The sequence below is a fragment of the Falco biarmicus genome, chromosome 4 (assembly GCF_023638135.1).
Source record: "Falco biarmicus isolate bFalBia1 chromosome 4, bFalBia1.pri, whole genome shotgun sequence".
In the NCBI taxonomy this organism is placed as follows: Eukaryota; Metazoa; Chordata; class Aves; order Falconiformes; family Falconidae; genus Falco; species Falco biarmicus.
In genome coordinates this window covers 46,753,721-46,775,064 of record NC_079291.1, presented here as the reverse complement: position 1 = coordinate 46,775,064, position 21,344 = coordinate 46,753,721, and the positions used below count along the sequence as shown (strand labels likewise).

Here is a 21,344-nt window from a genome sequence, read left to right as displayed (position 1 = left end):
AGACTTCTTAGTTGCAACCTAGATTCTGTTTCTGTTGGCAAAAGCTAAGAGAAAGGGTTGAGCATATTAGATCAATATTACTGATATTGAAAACTTGTTCATATATTTGAAACATTCCTCTGGCTTCTGTTGTTTTCCATAGGAAATTACTAACTGACATATAAAAACAATGCCTTATTAGCCATCCACACAAATGCTCACACTGGCGTTTCCCTGTGAGGTTTGCTGTCTGCAAGAAACATTAAAAACATGTTGAGCACTAGTTAGTAAAGAAGAAAGAGGGGGAGATCTTTCCCTTCTGATCCTTGGCACACAATGGGACTCTCAGGTGTCCTGCTTAGGGGCCCCTACACATCCTGAGCTCTTGGCAACTTGGTAATCATCTATGATGGACCTAATCAGACTTCAGAGTGGCAAAAAAATATCTGTTGATCCTTTTTCCTTACTTAGGAATAAATGTTAAAATCTCCCAAGCCTTATCTAAGTGCAAGGCTTGTTATTAATCATTGCCACTTGCAATCCATGGAATGCACATGAAAAAAGAGTGGAATGCATCAGAATCAAATTCCATGTGTTTCATCTGGTCAGAGGGCCACCACTTTTTCTTTATTTCCTTCTTTTCTGCTGTCACTTATGCATTTATGACTGTATAATCAAAACAAGAGAGCTAGTCAAATCTCATTCGTGTGTTCTGTGTGCTTATTAACTTTATTAAGTTATGATGACTACATATATATAGAGAGAGCTTAATCCTTTCACTTAGAACTAGATCTTTCTGAGAAAAAGTTTCAAAGGACTTTTTTAACCATTAACTTTTTTAATAACAAACACATAACAGAATCCAAGCTACTCTGGGATTTATGCTTAAAACAGCTCAGGGTACCTCAGGCCTCCTGCCTATGAATTTCTCATCCTCCTTTGCTTTCTGCCTTAAACCAGGATGCTCAGGGGCTGAAACAACCACTGAGCATAATTTTTAGCAGTTTTACACTGCCTCCAGCTACCACATCAGCCAAAAAGTCGTTTGGTTGTATGCTGTACTGCTCACACCACAGCTCTCACGTACTTCACCCTGCCCCTGGTTTGGAAAAGGCAGCATGAACCATTTCCCTGAGCAATTGAGACCTAGGGCATCTCCTGCACTGCCCTGGCCCCACGTGGAGGGACCGGCACTCCCAAGGCAGACCTCCTGACAGAGCAACTAAGCTGTAGCAGCCTTTGCTACAGAGCTGGGTCTTGTTTGCAGGACTGAGCCTGGAAAGTCTTGCTTGACAATGCATTTCGTTGAATAGGCAACATGTGTTGCAGAAGAACTGTTTTAAGTCGTTTCTACCACTCAACCCATGTAGCAGAAGCAACCAAGCTAGTTTGGATATCCCCGGGATTTTCACAAGGCACAAGGGTTTAATTAATCTTTGGTTCCATTTGTGTCAGGAGGATATTCTCATACTTATTTATTATGGTATAATTCAATACTAACATCACTAATTCAAACTTCCAAACATGTTCTAAATGCTTTCCTGTTAAACTTACTTTGGCAATCTTCAGATGGGTGCTAAGTGCTTCAGACTACCACATTCTACAAACTCTTGATGCCATTGGCAGTGAGCACATGTTGCAAGTTTGTATCTGGATAAAATATTGAAATCCCATGTTCCCTCTGTACAAATATCCCCAGGAACAGATGTTCATCTCCATAAAAGCATACAGACAAACAACCATGTAACTGATAAAATACTCTGAAATTACCCATTGAAAAAAAACCAAGCCATATTTTATAAAAGGAGGAAGGCACTTGTATATGAAGGACTAAGGCCACTTTGTTCTGTTTTGTTCTGTAAGCTACTGCAAACTAGTCATTTATGTGAAATATTTGCTTTGGTGCAGTACAGCATAAATGGATTGTTGCTGCACGGTGTAAGAACTCTAGAAAATACTCAACAGAAAAAAACTGTGCTGAAGGATACTGCAATGCTGAACTTGGAACTTTTAAAGTGAAAATTTCTGCCTGTATGTCCTTTTCTTTGAGGCAGAGATTTTGTGTATATCAGTATTCATTGATTTTTTCTACAATTGCAGGTTTCCATACCTGCACACACACTGCAGCTGGTTAAGCAGTGATGTCTGCCTTCAAACTGCTAATATGCATATGCAACTAGGCATATGTATGAGATATGTACAATCAAACATGGGCAAAGCAGCTTGAAAATCCAGCTCCAAATACTAATTTCCTTAGTGTGTCTTTCTTTTTTTGCATAAGGGAAACATAATAGTTCTCATTTCCCTTCCTTTTACCCCTCCCTTCAAGGTTAATGTTTTTGCTAAGACAAAAGAAACAGAAAACCTCAGTTAAGTATCAGCAAAGGGCGATTGGTATCTACAAAGGACGTTTAGAAGGCATGTGATATGATTGTCTCATTTGAGGTGTTGATGTCTTTTGGATGATTTAACTGAAAATAATTAGGAAAATAGTGTTGGCTTTTTAGTAATGGATTTGCATGAATTCCATCTGTGGACCTGAAAGCCATTCTTTGGTGGAAAAACTAGATGGCTCCTTTGTGGCTGAGAAGGTACCAACTACTGCATTCATCTGAATGCTGCCTGCTTACAGGGCTCTGCTAAGCGAAAGCTGCTTTTCCATTCCTTTCCTTAGTTGTTTGGAAATAAATGTCAAAGCATAGGTTCAAAATATCCATAGCACAGTCACACCATAAGTCTGCACAGTACTTTTACCCTCAAACACACTTTTGAACATTGCTCAACTAACTTGAGATTTGGAGTGACTCCATAATCAGAAACAGAGACACTCCAGATTGCATTTCTTCTTTAAAAACACATTAATAAAGTTTGTGGATTTTCTAATATGAATGGAATAAAGATATGCATGAGGCAAGGGCTGCCAAAAATAAGCATGAAGTTAGTTTATTGTCATATGGGATGTTATTAGCTCCTCAAGCTTAAGCTCCACCTACTTGTTCATTACACTTACATTTTGCACACTTGACTGCTCTTCAGTGTGAAATAACATAATTAAAAAAAAAAAAAAACCACAAGCTTTTTAATTTAATCACGAGCAGGGAACTGCCATTGCAACGTAAGTCATTGTCCCTCATTAACGTATCCTTTCACAGGAAAAATAGTATAGTGTTTCCATTTCTGTAATCTGAACAACAAACATGTTAATAGGTATCAATTACCAGCCAGTTTCAGTCCTTAGAACCAGTAAGAAGGCCAGTGCAAGGGTTTCACATCTGGTTTTAGTGAAACTGTTCCTGTCTGTGGCATTTAAAATTTAAAGAACTCCCGTTATTGTGCAATTGGGAATCCTAGGGGAGTACAATGTTAATGAAATCCATAACATGCGGGGATTTTATGATTGCATTTTCAAGGCATTCCTTCAAAAGGGATGACTGATTTCTGCCATGGCAGCAGTAATTGTGCTTTTACAGAGTAGATTTAATGTTCACATTTAAGAACAGCAGTTACGCTTACACTCATCTGAAAGAGTAACATGTGAAATCTTTATATTTAGGGAACTTGTTGCATCTTATTTCTGAAGCCTTTGAGCAGGAGCCACAGGCCACTGTGCTTGGCAAGCCCTTGCACCTCAGGGACGCCCCGATGGGTCATGGCCAGCAGCCCCCCAGTGCAGCGCAGGAGCAGGGGGAGTGCCCGGCTGGATAGGTGCCATCAGCTAAAGACACTTGAGACCCACGTGTGTGTGGTTTTGAAGGGAGACTGATTGCCTATTACTAGGGTCACTGGGAACCTGCGCTATCATCAATCCTCATAATGGTGTGGGTTTTCAAACCCGCAAGGAGCAACACCTTCTGGGTACTTTTACTGCAGAATCTGTATGGGTTTTATCAAAATGTTTCTTCTAATGCATATAACACAAATCTTTACACTCCCATCAAGCTGGATGATAATTTCTGGGTGGCACAATTTTTCTCTCATGCTGTTAGACTGAGACCTACAGCTTTCCCAGAAAGCAAAGCATATTTGTTAATAACACAAAATTTTCAGTTCATATTACAGTTGGGTTTGGATAAAACCATAAATCCAGCTTTAAGAATCCTAGTATCAAATCAAAACTTAGCAGCTATAAAACAAAAAACACTACTCTGTTATAAACATGCTCTGACGGTTCAAATTTTTGAAAAACTGTTAGCAGGAGAGTTAACATAAACAGACATTATACTCTGGATTGGGTATTATCTCATTCTGCAGCCCTACACTAAGATGAAGTCCTTATTGTGTGCTCTGGTTAATAAAAAATAAATGGTTAATCCAGCCCAAATTTGTACTGCTAGTTTTTTTCAGCAGGGTACAGATCTTGTATCACACGTAAACGGCTGGAGTTAGAGGTTAGCAGATCTGGTTTGCTGCCTCTGACCTCTGCCTGCCCATCTCCACCTTGTTCTCTACCCATCCCTTTGGCATCTATGACTGTTGCAGAGTAATTCTGTAGACCTCTAGACCAGCCAGCCATAGGAATATCAGCTGATCTGGTGTAAAATTCTCCCTCTGCATCTCGCAGCATTTAGGGATCTGGAGAAAGTCCAGAGAGGTAAGAATAACCCTCCTCAGAAAGCAGCCTGGGAGATCCCCCTTGCCTCCACTGATTGAAATATCAGTTGTTTATTTAACACTAACTCTCCTGTGCAAGGAAAATACACTTCCCCTGATTTAAAACACTTTTATGTATACACTGCTTCACCAGAATAAGAGGGACCTTGGAGCTGGAGTTTTCCTTCCACATTTGTCTTCATTCCTTTACATTTGCAGTAACCTACGTTCTTCATTATTCGCTCCTTTGTAAGTGGAACCCTGGAGCATGCATTGCTGATGTGAACTGGTATATAGATTAGTCCAGATTTATTTCTGTAGCAATTCTGAAAATAATTGCAGCTTGTCATTTGGTGTCTTGACCTTTCATCTGTGTCATAGCTTATTTCCTTATCAGGTATTCACTTAAAAATATAGTCAGTATTTATATATGTTGCTGCACAGCATATTTATTTCATTAACAGGTTTATTCTTACATCGGGCAGCTGTTTAGGTTGACTTTATCGAGCAAGCCTATCTAAATACTTCACATGAAAGCTCAAGGAAGTGCAAGTCAACAATGTCTGCTGTTATTTTTATTCTTATTATTTCTGTTTCTTTTGGAGTTTGATATTGCAGTGAAGTGCATCATATTAGTGCAAAGAATAATGTTAAACATGGGAAGCTGAGGCTTCCCAGGTCTCCTAGCCTTTGAAGGACTGCCTGAGAGCTGAAGTTCAGAGGATCTGTGGTAGGGCTGGCCCATCATTAGGGAGCACGCTGACATGAAAGCACAAAAACTGTCAGTCCTTTGTCTTTTCTACCACTTTAAAATACAAGTCATGCCTTCGGTTCATGGCATTTACAGTTCATAACTGCACCTCAGAAATTACAAAAAGCAGAGTTAGCTTTGTGTGGAAAAGTATTACAGTTATCTTATGGTCTTAACATACTTTGCACATGGGCAAAGAATGACAAAAGACTATTCCTTTCTGGAAATCACAGCCAGGACAGACTGACACAGCACAGAACCAGGGTTAATTGACCCATCAGGATACATTCATACCTTTATTTACTCTGACATGGAAATAAATGGTAGTTTCATAAAGGCAAGTACTGAAATTAGACGAGAGGGAGAGGGATAAATAAAAGGGTCCTACAAAGTATGAAGGTTTTTTTGATTATTCAAAGTGCTTTAAGAGGTCTTCTAGTACCAGAAAGTTCCCAGCCATAGATTTATCACTCTGGGGAGGCTGAAGAGATGCTCAGAGAACTATGCAGAACTGTTGGCAGCCTTATTCCTCCAGAAGTGCAGGTGCAAAATGCAGTTTAGAAGAAAATCCTCTCTACCTCCCTCTGACATGTTTCAGCATCAGCCCTAATACAGAGGAGAGTCCTGCGTGGCTTCGAGCAATCCTGCATGCAACATATGGAGGAGCAGCAGAAGCAGAGCCCCTCCGAGCCTCCACTACCAGCCTAATCATTGTAATAGTTTCAGTTCTTTCAGGGGATCCATTATGCAGAGATCTGAGTAGTTTGTATATAACTCTGTAATTACCTATGCATCCACTTCCCAGTCCGGCCCTACATCCCCTGAACGGCTGCAAGACAGATGGCCCTTTAGAGCTGAGATAGAGAATTAAAAATGTGTCCAGCAAAAGCACTGATTCAGCAACTACTAAAATAATTTTGTAAATTTATCTTACTTTCACTAGTTGGCTCCAGGAGGGAAAGAAATTAAAACCTTTAAATATGGTTTTAAACTAAACACCACAAGTTTTTTTTTTTAAATCACAACATCTTTCTCTTCTACTTTCTTTCACAGGAATTGAAGCCACTCAAAAACTCTGTACAAAATTATTCTCCTCCCTTGTTTTTTCTCCATTCACCAGGTTCACACGTTTGGCACGATTCAAAACATTTGTTATAGTTTGCTGGTCTTTAAACTGCCATCAAGCTAAAAAATCAGTTGCTTGTGCCATTCTGCTTGGTAGGGGAGCTCTCTCCCTGATGACCTGCAGACCCCATGGGGACCGAGGCAGCCTTGCCCACCCAACTACAAGGCACTGCAGCACATCTGCTCCACTGCAGCCAGGACATCCTGCAGTTGTGAAGGAAGGTACCTCAGAAGGAGATTTTTCTGTGTCCAGCAGAAATAAATTAAGCTACAAGACTAGGCAGGTGTCGAACTACAGGTGAAGTAGAGCTCAAGGCTAGAAGTTAAGTGACTAAGGGTAGTGGCTAGAAACACAGCCTTGGGTAGGAACACACAGCTGAGGCATGTTATAATAAGGAGAGTTGTTACTGAGCTAAAGGTCCCTGTTGTCACGGGGCCAGCCCTGGGCTGGAGATGATAGGTGTACTGCTGAGTGCTTTGCAGACAATTGTGCATTCTTATTCACTCTTTCCACACCTGCACAGTAGTATGAAGCTGAGGAGTTCATGAGTCCTATGGGCCCTTCCCCATCCCAGCATCTACGCTGCAGATTTTCTGTTGCTGAGCTATTATTTGCCTCTCTGTCCTTGTATCATCCTCCTTTTCTGTCCCAGTTTAATTCTGTTCTGCCCATTAGATGACATTTTCACAGCAGTAGCAAAATAGGTAAAGTGGAAGGATAAATGAGATTTCTTCCAAGTGGTAAATACTTGCCCTTCAAAAAGCAATTTGCTTCTTCCCACAGAAAAAGAAAAGAAAGAAAAAAAAAAAGGAAAAAAAAAAAGTTATATTTCAACAAGGAAATATTTCCATTTTTGCTTTATCTCTGATGTTTTCATTCAAGATTTAAAAAAAACTCTTTTAAAAGGCATCAGAATAAACTCCATAGCTGTCTGATAAACAAAACCTACTAGCAGAGAAAACACAGTTGGCCAAACATTAAGCTGAGGTTCAGTTCCCCTGTTTTCAGGAATAACTGGCTTCTCATAAGAGAAGCGCTGTTTACACATAACTTCCACCAACCAGCTGTACCTGTGTCGTCTGGTCTTTCTCTTCATTGCAGCCTCCTGTGTTGAACACTTCAGGCCAAACTAATTTCTGGTGTTGATCCTCTGAAGCTGCTGAAAATATTGGTTTGCCCTATCACGTATAAAACCAGGACTTACTTTAACAGGTTATATTTAGATTATGGATTATTGTACTACAGACTAAGGTGGCTTTCGGTCTTTAACAGAGACAGGACCAACCTATTCCATTGCAAATCCTATTAAATTCAAGCTAGGGGCTGAAGGGCCAACATAGCACAAAGTAATTTTAAAATCTTCTTATCAGGCCATAAAAATTAACTGTCCATAGAAGTGTTGCCCCCTTCCATGATAAGCTTAACTAAGAAAATACATCCTGTGTTTATTTTAAAAAGCCACAGCACTTAAAAATCAATGGCTTTGCTCTTTACATAGCTGGATATAGAGCAACTTTTAGAGAGGCAGAGTGGGGTTACGCAAACCAGGCACCATTAGCTGGCCAAAGAAAGCCTGGAAATGAGACCCCCATGGCTGGAGTTTGAACAGGCTTTGTTGAGAGAAGGGCAGAGCTGGAGGCAGTCAATCTCCCTGGTTTGCTTTAGGAGCAGGTGGTGAAGTTTTCTGGGTAATCAACTATCCTGCACCACCCCATCTGCTGTCCCCCTTCCTCCACCAGCACGGGACAAGAGCACCACTCTCAGCAGCAGGTCTCCCAAATCACAGCCTCAGAAGTGAACCAAAGAAAAACCAAAAATTATCTTTGCACGTACAGTCTTTGTCTCTCATTTTTCACCATACATTTACAGTACCCTTACCACCCCATCTAACCTCAGCTACCTGATATTTTTCTAGAAGGCAGCAGAAACTCATATTTTAAAAAAGCAGTGACTTGCTTGGTGACCCAGTAGTAAATTAAAATCATCATACACAATGTGTATGAAATAGAAAATCGAATTTTGGTGCAACAAAACTGACAGTTCCATTTAACAGAGAATAAATGAATGCAGACTCCTGTGGATGAATGACTGATTTAAAGAGACTGTGCCGATTTTCCAAGATGAGAAAGCTGATCACAAGAAAATACATATATTTCTATGTGACACAGGTTATAGACTCATTCCAATTGCCAGTGAAATCAGGCTTAAAAAGTATCAAATCTTAGACACTGGTACTTTTTCCTCATTTTGTTGCTACTGTTTATAGAAAAGCTTGAACTTTCAAAAATATCCAAGTGTAGCAAATTCCAGTGATTTCAGTAGAACTCGCTCTGACCACAGTGATAGCATAGTCAGATCTATCTAAACCATCAAGGCGTGCTGTCTGAGACAGGAGAGTTTAATTCTGCACAGTATATCATCCCATCACTTACCAGCTTCCTACCCAATTAGCGTAGGTATGCTACGAAACAGGAAGAAGCAGAGGTTATTTCTGTGTGTAATTACATGTGTAATATTGTACTTCCATTCAAAATACCAAAATGTATTATAAATCAAGCCCTTCTGCCTGTGCCCTGTGATTTTAACAGTACAGCAGCTGGCAAAAAAATGCTAGAGAAGAACTTTATAGACAACATTCAGCGTTTTCCACCCAAAGCCCTGTTATTCACATGTGAAGCAGCCTGATAGAGAAGCTTTGGCTTACTTGTTTCCCATTGGTGCACTAGTTGCTCAGTACACTTAGGGGGAAAAAAGTCCTACAATGATGTCCTTCTCTCAGAAAAGAGTGGTTCTGCAAGTATTGCTATAGAGTTTCCCTTTTCTATAGTTTCTAACACAAACTGGGGAAGGTTACATTCAAGCTGCACTAAATAGTTGTCTTCATTCCAGATCAGAGGATTAAGCTCAGGTTTAAAATTAAATGTAAATTACAAATAAGTATTCAGAAAACGTTAATTAAAAGTATTACGTTCCTGATTCATTTATTGCTCAGCAAGGGTTCCTAAGTATCTTAGCTGGAGAAAGGGGCCATTCACATTCCTCTTTTCTTGACCAAGTCATTGTACATGTCTTAGGTTATCCATTTGCAAGTTAATGTACTGCCAAAGCAAAGGTTTTCATTTTAAAGAAGTAATATTTCACAGCAAGATATGCTCCTGCAAGATGTAAAACAATCTTTTTCTAAAGCACTGGGAGTTAATCAGCCTTTCTCTTCATTGCTACAGAGAGGGTTTGAATGGCATAAGATGCTGATTACTTAGATCCCAAAGCCTATAGAAATCCCAATACGATTACATTTTCCCCCCTTTGTTATCAGAGTTTATTGTATCTTGCTGTTCAGGTTTTAAGTAGTTTTCAAGTGAAAAAATAAATTAAGAAGAAGGTATTTTCTGAGTCTTCTGAATAACAATCGTGTTACATCAGAGTACCACATGAATGCGTAAGGTGGAGCTTGCAAATGAATAGCAGAAGGATCGTTCCCTATCACTGCATGTGCACTGGATGCATTTCATACAATACAGTGAGCCCATTTCAGGGGAGCATTGCACTGCCCTTGCTTTTAAACTGAAGTCCTTCAAAACTCACACTAAAAATATCACACAGAGCTAATGTGTAGCAGTGGCAGTGCTTTTCCCGGCCTACTTGCAGCATTTCTCTTTCACATTTGATCTTTATAGTTTCCATACTGGAGCGATTTGGTTTGCTGAATTCTGGAAATGTCTCAAGTTGAAATGCTAGTGTATTAACCTGCTGTACTGAGTCTCTTTTGTTTCTCTTTACCAGAGTGCTGCTTGCCAATTTTTACAACTACAGCAGATTTTACTATTCAAACAGAACCAGATGGAACACCAGTTCAAAGAACATGTCAGAATTAAATATTTCTTTTTTAATTAGTTGCTTCTGATTTATGCAAAAAAAAATTAACATAAGAGTGGGAGAATGTGCCATGAATCCAGATGCAACACAGCCCACACAAGCATTATCTTTTCTCTGTCAGAGACACAGAGGCCTTTTCTTTCATTTTTTTCTTGTCTTTTCTTTTTTCCTTCTTGTTTCTGGATTTCATTTTTCTTACACTTTCTGCATCTTTTCTTTCTTGAGCCAGCCTCATAATGATGACTGAGGTTCTTTTATGTTCATCAGTCAGAGTTTTTCATGTTCATCTTAAATTTTCTCTTGTAGAAACTGGCTGATCTGCCTCTCAAAAAATTACTGTACTCAGTACCACAATCCCAGCATAAGTATCTCAATGTGGTAGTGTCCTTTGAGTCTATTTTTTGTTTTCAGTTGGGGGAATCTTTACATTTATGTTTTTTCTGCTGCAGAAAAGGATTTGAGCAGAAGGTGAAGACCGTGAGGAATATTTCCACTGCTAAAGAAAGTTAATTTCCTTTTTTCTGCCAAGCATTCCTATTTCCTTGGCATGAATGTTTGCTCATCCTCTCTTTCACGCTTCCCCATTTTTGCCAAGTCACATAAGCATCAGTTCAGTAAAGCATACTGACTGAGGACAGTTGTTAGCACAGACTAGAAGTTGAGTGTGTGATTAGCTTTCTCTTCTGGGGCTTTCAGGATGTTGCTGTCAAGGTCAATGAGAAAGACTTCAGTGACTCAAGAGAGATCTTACTAGCAGCAATATTTTCTCCTCACATTCTTTATGGAGCTGCCACAAATATCACTCAGATTTTTGCACAAAGATCTGAGATGGTTTACAGCCTTAACTATTTTCACTTAAACCCAGTATGAATATTTACACCCTGCCATTAATCAAGGAGTTGTGCTCTTGTAATGACTACTCATTTCAAGGGCAATGACTTTTGGCAGTAATTTTCCAACCAAATTAATTAGACTATTTTCAGAATTTCTACTAGAGCTTGTACCATTTTTACTTAGCATTATAATCTTCTTTACTTAAAGCTCAATAAATAAAGGAATTAAGTGACAGTTGTGTATACATCATGGGAGTGCATGATTGGTCAAATCAACAGCAACATCTAATAAAAAAGATCAACTCTTACTTAATTAAATATTTGACAGAAGAACAGTGAAGTGTCACAACAGTTAATATGACTCAGAACACTGTATGCTATCTAGGGAAATGACACAGTTCTCTAAAAATATTTACTTTGGTATGTTGTGTCAAGTGATGGATTATACAGCTTTTCAAGCCACAAGAGATGCCCACAACAAAAAGCTTCCTGTTGTTAATCAAACTCCAGCACTTTGTCTTTTATTTTCTCAGGCTGTTGAACAGACCTACAGTAGGAGTGTTAAAAGCTGGTAAAACTGCTCCCTTGCTACATCTCCCTTAATGACTGTATTTTATTTAGCAAGGCAGATTTTCATTGCAAAAATAAGGTTTTCCATACTATGACATGGTTATGTATGACAACAGGAAGCACCAGTATTAATTTCAGTTCATGTATGTTTTATGTTATTCTTTATCCAGCAGTTTGCTAAGATTTGCTACATGATACATTGTACAGAGCTAAATGTTATTCCCTTTCCTTCTCCTTAACTGCTCTCTAGCAAAATGCGTATGCCACTGCTTTCATATCTGTGTCTTAACAATGTGTCACCCACTCACATTTTTTGGAGACAGTAAGACAGCAGTAAAAATATTTTTCCTGGATGCTTAAAAATATTGCAGAATAAATAGAGAGGAAGTAATTCATATGTAGAAACAACTAGTGTCTTGCAACATGTTCTTGTGGCAAAGAATTTTAGAAGTAGGAACAACTGGGGCTTTTTTCACATGAACATTCTGTCCTGGAAAAAAAATACACACTTGAGATGTTCCTCACTTCTGGTAAGTTAGGGGCCCATTCCTGTAGGGAAGTCTGCTCCCAGTCTTGTAGTTATGAGTAAAGGCAGTCACATTGCAGCACAGGCAGTTATCAAAGGCTGTGTTTTTGGATAAGGCCCTAAGGCATCATTTTCCAAGATAGATATGCTTTTTAATCTGAATGAAAGTGAACAAAATTTGAAAAAAAGAACTAGCAACATGCTGCAGTTAGTCAAAGCTGAAACTCTGGTAATGGAAATGAAATGTCAAGATTTCAGATTTGGAGACAGCTGCCTATCTCGGATCACAGCCATACAGCATGCAATAACTTATAAAATCGCTTGCATCCTCTAAAACAAATACCAGATGTTTGTTTATCATATGTGCAGAAAGTTAAATGTCAAATCATTGCAAGGAAATGCATTTGATGTTCATCTTCAAAAGTACTGTATTTCATCACCACCTCTCTCCACAGTTCATTTTAACGTGAAACATAAGTTCTTGAAACAAAAAGGACAAAAAGGCCGAAACAAAAGGCTAGTCATTAAAGATTTGTATTACTATCTCAGCTGGAGGAGACTGGATCTGAGGAAAATGGGTTACCTCTGGTCATGTTAACACTTGGAGACCTCTGTGGGGAGGACATACTAGTTGACTGGAACTTACACAGGCGGTTGGACTCTATAAGCATAAGCCTCCAAAATTCATAAGAATTCCTATCTGTTTGGGGACACAGCTGTACTACAACTACAGCCCTCTGCAGTGATTCCTCTGGATAACATGGTACAGAAGAGTTCTGTCTTACCACAGCTACATTTTGGTACCTTCAGGTTCCATTTGTTAATAGCAGTTGATATGGTTTAACTTCAATGCTGAGCAGTCCCTGTGGCATTTAGAATGCGTATTTTATGCACACTTATGCATTTTACAGAAAGCAAAGTTTTAAAAGACTTTGGAAAGAAAACAAAATACATCACAAAGTGATTAATGCAGGTGAGCTTAGCAGCCCGCTAAAATGTGTCATGCAGTTTCCAAGGTAGTCTTCTACATAATTTACTTTTATCACCTTATGTAGAGAAGAAGATTGGTACATGTAGAGCTTAATTTACAAACATATTTAGGTACTGCAGCAGGGTGCTCGGTGTTGCAATTCTGTTTGTATGCACCTGGAGAGGAGTGGTTCCTCTCCAGAGGCCACTGCAGAGAACTGTCAAAGGGAGGAAAATGCCGAAAGCTCTACCTTTCTCCTGGACCTCTGCGCTGACACAGTTAGTACTAAAACTTCCAACCCCTCTGCTCCTTTGCTGCTTAGCCCCACATTTCTTGATTTCTCTGCTGCTTTCTCACTAAACACTGACAGGGAAAGGTTATTCCTTTTTCCTCTATCAGCTTGTGAGCAAACAGCCCTTGGCATGCAGCAGGTCTGGGCTTACAGTTCGCCTTTGCAAGGTGTTTAAAGCTGTGGCACACAGCTGAACACTTGAGCCCTCAGCCTCTGGGTGCCCCAGGAGAGGACTGCTGTTGACATAGTTCCAGTTTTCAAGAAGCACATAAAGATTTGCCAATCCAGAGATAGCACATCAAAGTGAAGAGATGCTCTCCCTAACAAGAGATGCCTCCCTCCTCCCGTACTGCATTAGACAGTTACTAGAGCCGGGAGCGCTAATGAGGTTGCCTCTTCCCTACCTATAGGCAATAAATTAGAGCTCTTCTCAGAGCCTCTGCCTCTCCCAGTGAGCTGTTAACTTCTGGCAGGAGAATTTCTGCCTGCCTCTTGAATACTGCCGGGGTTTAGGCATGAAGGTAGGTGTCTATATCCTTTGTGTGTTTAAGACTTAGTTCTGGGCAGTGGAATAGATGCATATTCCATTCCCCAAGAGTTAAGGGAGTGTATTAAATACCAGCATTTGGGACTAAGAAAAATTTGGAGGCCCAGTGTTCTTTGATGGGGCAAGCCTGAGTCACCTGAACGGTCAGTGACTGGTAGTTGTAACTGTTAGCTCAGGCATCAACTACTCAAACCTTCCCCTAAACCCCTGATATTAAATTTTAACTTGGCTTCAAATACCTAGAACTCTTGTAATAGGCCATTGCTTGACTTTATTCACAATGAAGTACTTACTGTATATTAAAAAGCCCCTACTAGAATAATTTCAAATCAGTTGGAACGGTACAGGCTTGGGACCCTAATCATTTCAAAACTGAAGAGCTGTTTCAAATTGTAAGAGAAGCAGATCATTTAAATAACTTAGCTCTGCACTCCCTCAGACTTCCAGATTTTCAAGTGCACTTCAGCCTGGAAGTGAATGTGGTATTGGACACAACTCAGTGCAGCACACTTTACAATCAGCAGAGTACAGTTTGGAGAGCATTTGAAGTTAAGCTGAGATTGCTCAGCGCAATGATGCCCAGATTCCCCCATTAACTTTCAGATTGCAACAATCTAACATCTGAGACTCTCCAGTTACTTTAAATCACTTGATTGTTTTTGTAAGGTGGTGCTGGGATATGGGGGTTTTTTAAGACTGAATTTTTTATCACGACAAAACAAAATGTTGCACTATTTCACCCCTAAAGACAAGGGCTAAAATGTGACATATAGACTTTACCAGCCTTAAAAACTGGGGCAGGGGAAGGGGCTTCACCCTGAAAGCTGGTTCTATCTGTCACACACAAGGCCACTATTCTTGTGTTGAAAGACTAAAAAAATGCCTTGCATATGACACGGGCACTGAGAGAGCAGCCAGTCTATCCTCAATAGCACTTCCTTCAGCCTTTTGAGAGAATGCAGAGCATGTTGATTTAACTGCTCCAGTGCCTTTGGATATATGACATACATCCAGGAAGAAGGATGCCTGTGGGACACAGGGGACATATATTCTGCATCCTGCATACTTTGGAAATAATGAAAAAGCCTGAGATGGTCATGGGACATTCACTTGAGAAGCGTTAATTCAACCTATTATTATCCTACTGAAGTCTGGACAACTGAAGTTTAGAGGTATAAATTAGTCTGATTAATATTTTGTGAATAGTGTAATTTTATATTGAACTTAAATTATTTACTTTAGGAAACAAAGAGAAGGTTCTAGCTGCAGAGAAAAAGGGTGATGAGTTTGATTTTAATTGGCCTGTTGTTATGGTTAAAGAAGGCTGTAAGGAAATGGCAGGCATTTCAAAGCTGTGGTCACCAACCTGTCTGTGAGAAAGTTTTGTGCCTAGTTTCAGCTGTTTGGCAGTTGGACTTGTCCACTGGGACAAAGGTTTCTTTTGCCAGCAGAGTTGACTTGAGTAACTGCACTCCTGCACCCCACATCATCCTCCCAGCTATGCCTGTGCATCTTCTGTGCTGCCACATGATGAACTGGTTTAGGATACAGATCTGGATGACAAATAAATAACCTGGGTGTGTGTGTGTGTGTGTGTGTTTAACTTAAATCACTTGTCCATTTGGTTGCAAAGTAGCTTCATGAGAGAAAGAGAAAGAGAGAATGAGTGAAAAAGAGGGAAGGCCTCTAACACATTCATGTGCATACCCTAGCATTCATTTCTCCAGCAAGTTCAAAATGTCAGTATTTTCTAATGATTAAAGTTTACTACATTAGACAGTTGGAACAGAATTATTGCACTTCTGCTAATGCTTCTTTCTCTTTTCTTCAATACATCATATGGTACAAGGAACTCATTTGCCTTTTTCCCAACAAAATCACATGGTGACTCATAATTGTCTCGTGACTAACTAATGCACCACAGGATTCTTTTCTCCTCTTCTGTTCACAAGTGATGAGCTCCTGGGTTTTAGCCGAATTCTTGTTATCATTTCCTAAATGTGCAACTTTGATATTGTACTATTAAATTTCATCCCATTCCTAATACTGCAGTCCTCAGGGCCATTCAGTTCTCGCTGCATGACTCTCTTTTGTATTGACAATGCCTTGCAGCTTTGTGTCCTTAGCGAATTTCATTAGCATCTATGCAAGGTAGTTAATGAAAGTATTAAGTAAGATTGTTCATCAGAGTGGTCCTTGAGGAACTTCTCTAGTAACTTCTCTGCAGTCTGGTGGTTCCCACTCCCACTGACAGGGTCTTTGGTTCCTCTTCCACAGAGGAAAGATAATTATCTGGCATCTGAATAGCCCTCCTGGCTAATTAGGCAAATATCTCCTGTGATGACACTGTTTACAAAAGAAGAGATTATGGCTATGTTATTATCAACAATATGTTACAATTTCCTTTATTTAAAATTCTTATTATCTTTGTAAAATATCTTGAGGATGGAGAGGGTGTGATTTCTGCAGTGTTGTCATGCTCTGAACTGATTGTCCTCATGTCCCAATTCATTCATTACAACAGGTAGATTTAGGCCTTCTCCGCTTTGTTTCTGGAATTGGAACCCAAGGAGCCATCTCAAAAGAAACAAAGAAAGAATATTATCTGAAAACTTATCGTGTAGATGTCAGCTCCAACGGAGAGGACTGGATTACACTGAAGGAGGGAAACAAGCCTGTTGTAAGTCTTTTCTCTTTTACCTCTCTTTGGCCAAGAAATAGGCTGTTGAACTATTTAGTTACTACCAGTTGTTAAGAAAAGAGGACTAAGGTATCACAGGTTTAATCAGGTTGATTAGGGTTAACAATATCCCAAATCTGAAAAATAGCTATTGTCTTAGTAGTAATGGGCCACAGAAATTGTTTATTCAAAGCCTAGACCATCTGAAAATACTGCAAGGTGCTGCCCTGTCTGTTGTACCCACCGTAATTTGACTGATTTGTGTCTTTTCCATGGAGTATGCTGCTGTTTTTCAGTTTGCCAGGTATTTTCTATGTGAGCTTGAGAAAAACATGGGAATCTTTAAAAAATATGTAGGTCCCTTATCTGCACTGAAACTCTGGATAACAGTGTGTCAGCACCTCAGCTCCCCATGCATACCCTGCTGTCTTGCAGGAGTGCTAGCAAGTGATTAGTAGTTTGTTAGACTTCCAAGCATCTCAGTGATGGGGGTCATGCAGACAGATAATTAGGCACATCTTTCCATCCTTATAGATTTTTATCACCTTTCCATTTATCAGCAGATTTGCTCTCCGTGACCTCTCAATGAAACAGCTTCAGACACTCATAAGAAAAATCTTCATTATCCACTACCATGAGCATAAAGCTCGTTACTGAGGAGTCAGTTCTGCTCCAGCTCTCACACGAGTAGTCCCAGTGAGGCTGTGCCTCCCTTCTCACCTTGCTTAGGATGTGCCTGGGAGCAGCATCCCCAGAGGCTGCCAAAAGCTGATGCAACTGGAATGGTTTTGTGGTACCTCCCTTCAAAATACCTTTTTTGTTCCCCTTCTGTGAAGACCGAAAAGAGCAATGCAATATTAAACTCTATCAGTGTAACCATATCTAGCTTTAAATGTTTGGTTACTGGTTTGTCCCTGATTCATCTGGGAGTGCTGTGCCAAGTCCACTACATTTATCTAATCAAAATGGTAGCTGTGTTGCAGGCCTACATCTTTCTTCTTTGAGGCACTTTGTAAAACAATAAAAAATGAATTCTGAAAGCTTCTTTTTGACAGGTATTATGCTGGTTTTACAGAGAAGGGACTTTAGAAGGTCAAATGCCACAATGTGGACACTGTATAATGATGTATAAAGGTACAATAACTGACTTGCATAAAGTCACAAGAGGAGACAATGCAGTGGCTGTTATGAGACACAGGGTTTCCTGACTCTGGTTCCCATACCAGAACAAATACCTCTTTCAAAATCAGACTATGCCTGATTTTCATTACCAGCTTCAATTTGTAAACTCTCCGAGAGCATACTTTATGTAAGTTTCTCCTGTACGTGCTGTCCTTAACTAGTGAGAAGACTTCCGAAACCTGTGTTATCAGTTCAAAGAGTTTATAAAAAAATCAGGTGTCTAAAATGGCAATATTTTGCTGTTGATCAGGACAAGAAAAAACTATGCACCAGTCTCCCTCTGGTATCTTCATGCAAATGAAAAGTTAAGGAGCCTGGGCTACTGAAGGAACAACAAAAGCAGGCTGCCACACATCTCTTCAAGGCAGCATCACACAAGTGCTGCGCTAACCACATATAAGAAGCTGTGTACTTTTAAGAAAAGAATATTTTCCCTGTCAGGTGCAGACCTTGAGAAAACTGCAGCAGGCCCTCCCAGAATAAAAAAACATTGCTGAAGAGAACTGTAGCTCCATTTAAAATATCTTGCTAGATATGAAACCCCTATACCAAATTACTTGAGATAGAACTGAGCCTGATCAGTTGACAGCTGTGCGCTGCTGGCCTCTGCTCCAAATCAGTGCAGTTATTGCAAGTCGCAAACAGGAAAGTAGACAGTGTGTGGAAGAAATGGGAGAATCTCCCATAAAAGGAGAGGGGTTTGCATCCATGGAAAACAACAGGAAACTGGTCCTCTCTATGTGAGGAAGAAGCAGGAAGCTGAATCACCTTCTTTGGACTAGAACATTGCAAGGTTTCGGCTCTGCTAGGAAGGAGCGCGTCTGCAGGATCCTCAACATGAAAGCACATCACAAACCTGTCCCTTCTTGTGGAAGTCTCATTGTTCATCTAATTTGACTGTTAGCCTCAGGGGACGCAGAGAAAATCTTAGAGCCTGCTACATAGATTTTAAATAGACTTCCACCTCAGTATGCAAGGACAAAGAAAGTCTGAGTACTTGTTTAAAAGGATTTTAAAACTTCAAGATAACAAAGCAAGGTTTGCACTATACACTCTGCAAAACTCTTAAGCCCAAGGACAGCAAAATAAATGTTTTTATTCTTACTCCATATATAATTTTTATTTATACAAACCTTTAATTTTGGCCTGAGGTTCTGTAGCTTTTTGCATCATCTACGAGTGTACAAGGAATAAAATTGCCCTAGTGGGGCATTGAGGGATTCTCCCAGGACAATGGCAGTCCATGCCTGACAAAGATCAGTGTATGTCATTCCTGCATATAGATCTGGGCATTAGGAGGACTTCAAAAGAGGCAGGGAGTGGACCCTTGTTGCACTCAGGTAAGCTCCTGATATCAAGGTAGTCCTGACTTCTCCTGGCCTGCTCTTATGGTGTGTTGTGGCACTCTGCAGGTGGCAAGTATTTTTTAGCTTCCTAAAAATACTCTTTTTTCCTCTCCAAGGAAAGCTTATCTGTCTGCAAAAATTGAGTTAGGAGTTTAATGTAATCGTTCCCCATGCAAGTCTTTTGTCTCATCCCCCCCACCCCCAAAATAATGCTGGTTAGATCGTAACTATCTGTAAAATACAGAATTATGAACACCATTTAAGAGAAAGCCTAACAAATATATCCTTTTTCTTTCCACACAAAGGTGTTTCAAGGGAATAGCAATCCCACCGAGGTTGTTTACAGACCTTTTGCCAAACCAGTTTTAACACGGTTTGTGCGAATTAGACCTGTGTCTTGGGAAAATGGAGTATCATTAAGATTTGAAGTTTATGGCTGCAAGATAACAGGTAAGTCTTGGGAAGGATTTTAAAACCAAGGGAATTTATTGTGTCTGTGCTGTGAGTTTTATTTTTGTGAGTGAACTGCATCTTCACTATTTCCACTGTGGTCTGTATGTAGAAATTTTAAAAAAAAAGGCAAAAAAAAAACAGCAAAAACACACCAACATAAAGAAAACAAAACACGACAACCCAAACATTCAGTGTTATCTGACTGTTGTTCTGCCATTATCTTTTAGGTGTTTGGCTTTAAGAAGCGGGGAAAAAATAAGATTTAATGACTTTTCTTGCAATTACTTTACAGCTCCATGTAAAATACCTGAGACACACAGATATTTTGCAAATTTCCATCCCGTTTTTCCTTCCTAACCCTCCAGTCCCTCTCTCTCATGCCTGCTATTTGTAGGTAGTTCTCAGCAGGCTTCCCAAGGAACAAATATACATAACTAGGTTTAAAAGCATTGCAAAACACATAGATTTGAAGCCTATTCAAGCAACTAAACATACATAGTCAGGTTCCCGCTAGTGATCAGTATTGGATTGTAACTCCTTTATATTACACAGTTAACTACTAAAATAACTGTCCAAAGTGCTTTCTGAAGTAACAGGAAAAGGCATTCATTATCATCAAAATACTGTCTTGGAAACCAAAAAAACAACCAACAGGCACAAGCAGGAATTTTTTTAGAAGTCTTTTTACTTCTAGTTTTAGGATTTCTACAATTCCTACAAAATGGAGGCTTTTTATATGTAAAGTAAAAATACAACTTCATAGATTAAAGAAAATATGAATTATTTAATATTTTTTATAAAGCTGATTTTTCAAAAAAATATCTTGTGTCATTTTATAGCACTTAACACAGTTCATTGGCACTCATTTTTAATAGTTCTAGGGATATCTTTTTTTCCTCTTAAGGTATTTCCTTAGTGTTGAAAGTATTTCTTAGGACTTGTTTCCATACAACAGGAAAACAAGATTACTGATTACTATGTAATAGAATTCCAGGCCTTCTATGAGATCTTTTCAGATTAGATGAAGGTAATGTCAGCAGAACTGCTATTACATTCTATATTTGGAAATTTTCATTCCTTGTTATCAGCATCTTCTAATTAATATTTATCTGAGTTCATAAAAGAAGCAACTATTTAGCTTCTGTGTCATTTGGAAAAGCCTGAGAGACCAAAGAAATACAACAGGAAAATCTCAAGTACAGCAATAAATCATATTTCACAGAATGTATAAAAGTTTTCCATTTACAATGTCACCAAAATTAAGTAATCTGCCACCAGGTTTTGGCTGGTTTTGGAAGTTTTCTCTAGGGGAATATTCATAAATTGAGATGTGACCCTGCATTCTTTGCCTTAGCATGAAAAATAGAAAACGAGAATAGAATAGGATTTTCTGATCCTTTTGGTTCCCATCAAGCCAGAAATACTTGTGGTATTTTGGTACTTCCTGCCAAAACTAGGATGTGCAAGTCTGAACAAATGAAAATTATATACAAATCCAAAGATATTATTTGGGATATAAGAAAGAAAGAAGTAATTGCTTATGATAGTTGAAATGACTGATGTGTCCTGTTTCTGTTTCGGTGCTTATTCAGATTAACTATTTATTTGGTTTTTTCTCTGTAG

General features: G+C 39.3%; 1 protein-coding gene across 1 annotated transcript in view; it reads left to right on the top strand.

Moving 5' to 3' along the window:
* NRP1 (neuropilin 1) overlaps positions 1-21,344 on the top strand; it is a 114,715-nt gene that overhangs the window by 63,582 nt on the left and 29,789 nt on the right. Inside the window, 2 exon segments of the mRNA XM_056334706.1 lie at positions 16,585-16,740; positions 19,574-19,718. Coding sequence (XP_056190681.1) covers positions 16,585-16,740; positions 19,574-19,718 — 301 coding nt within the window.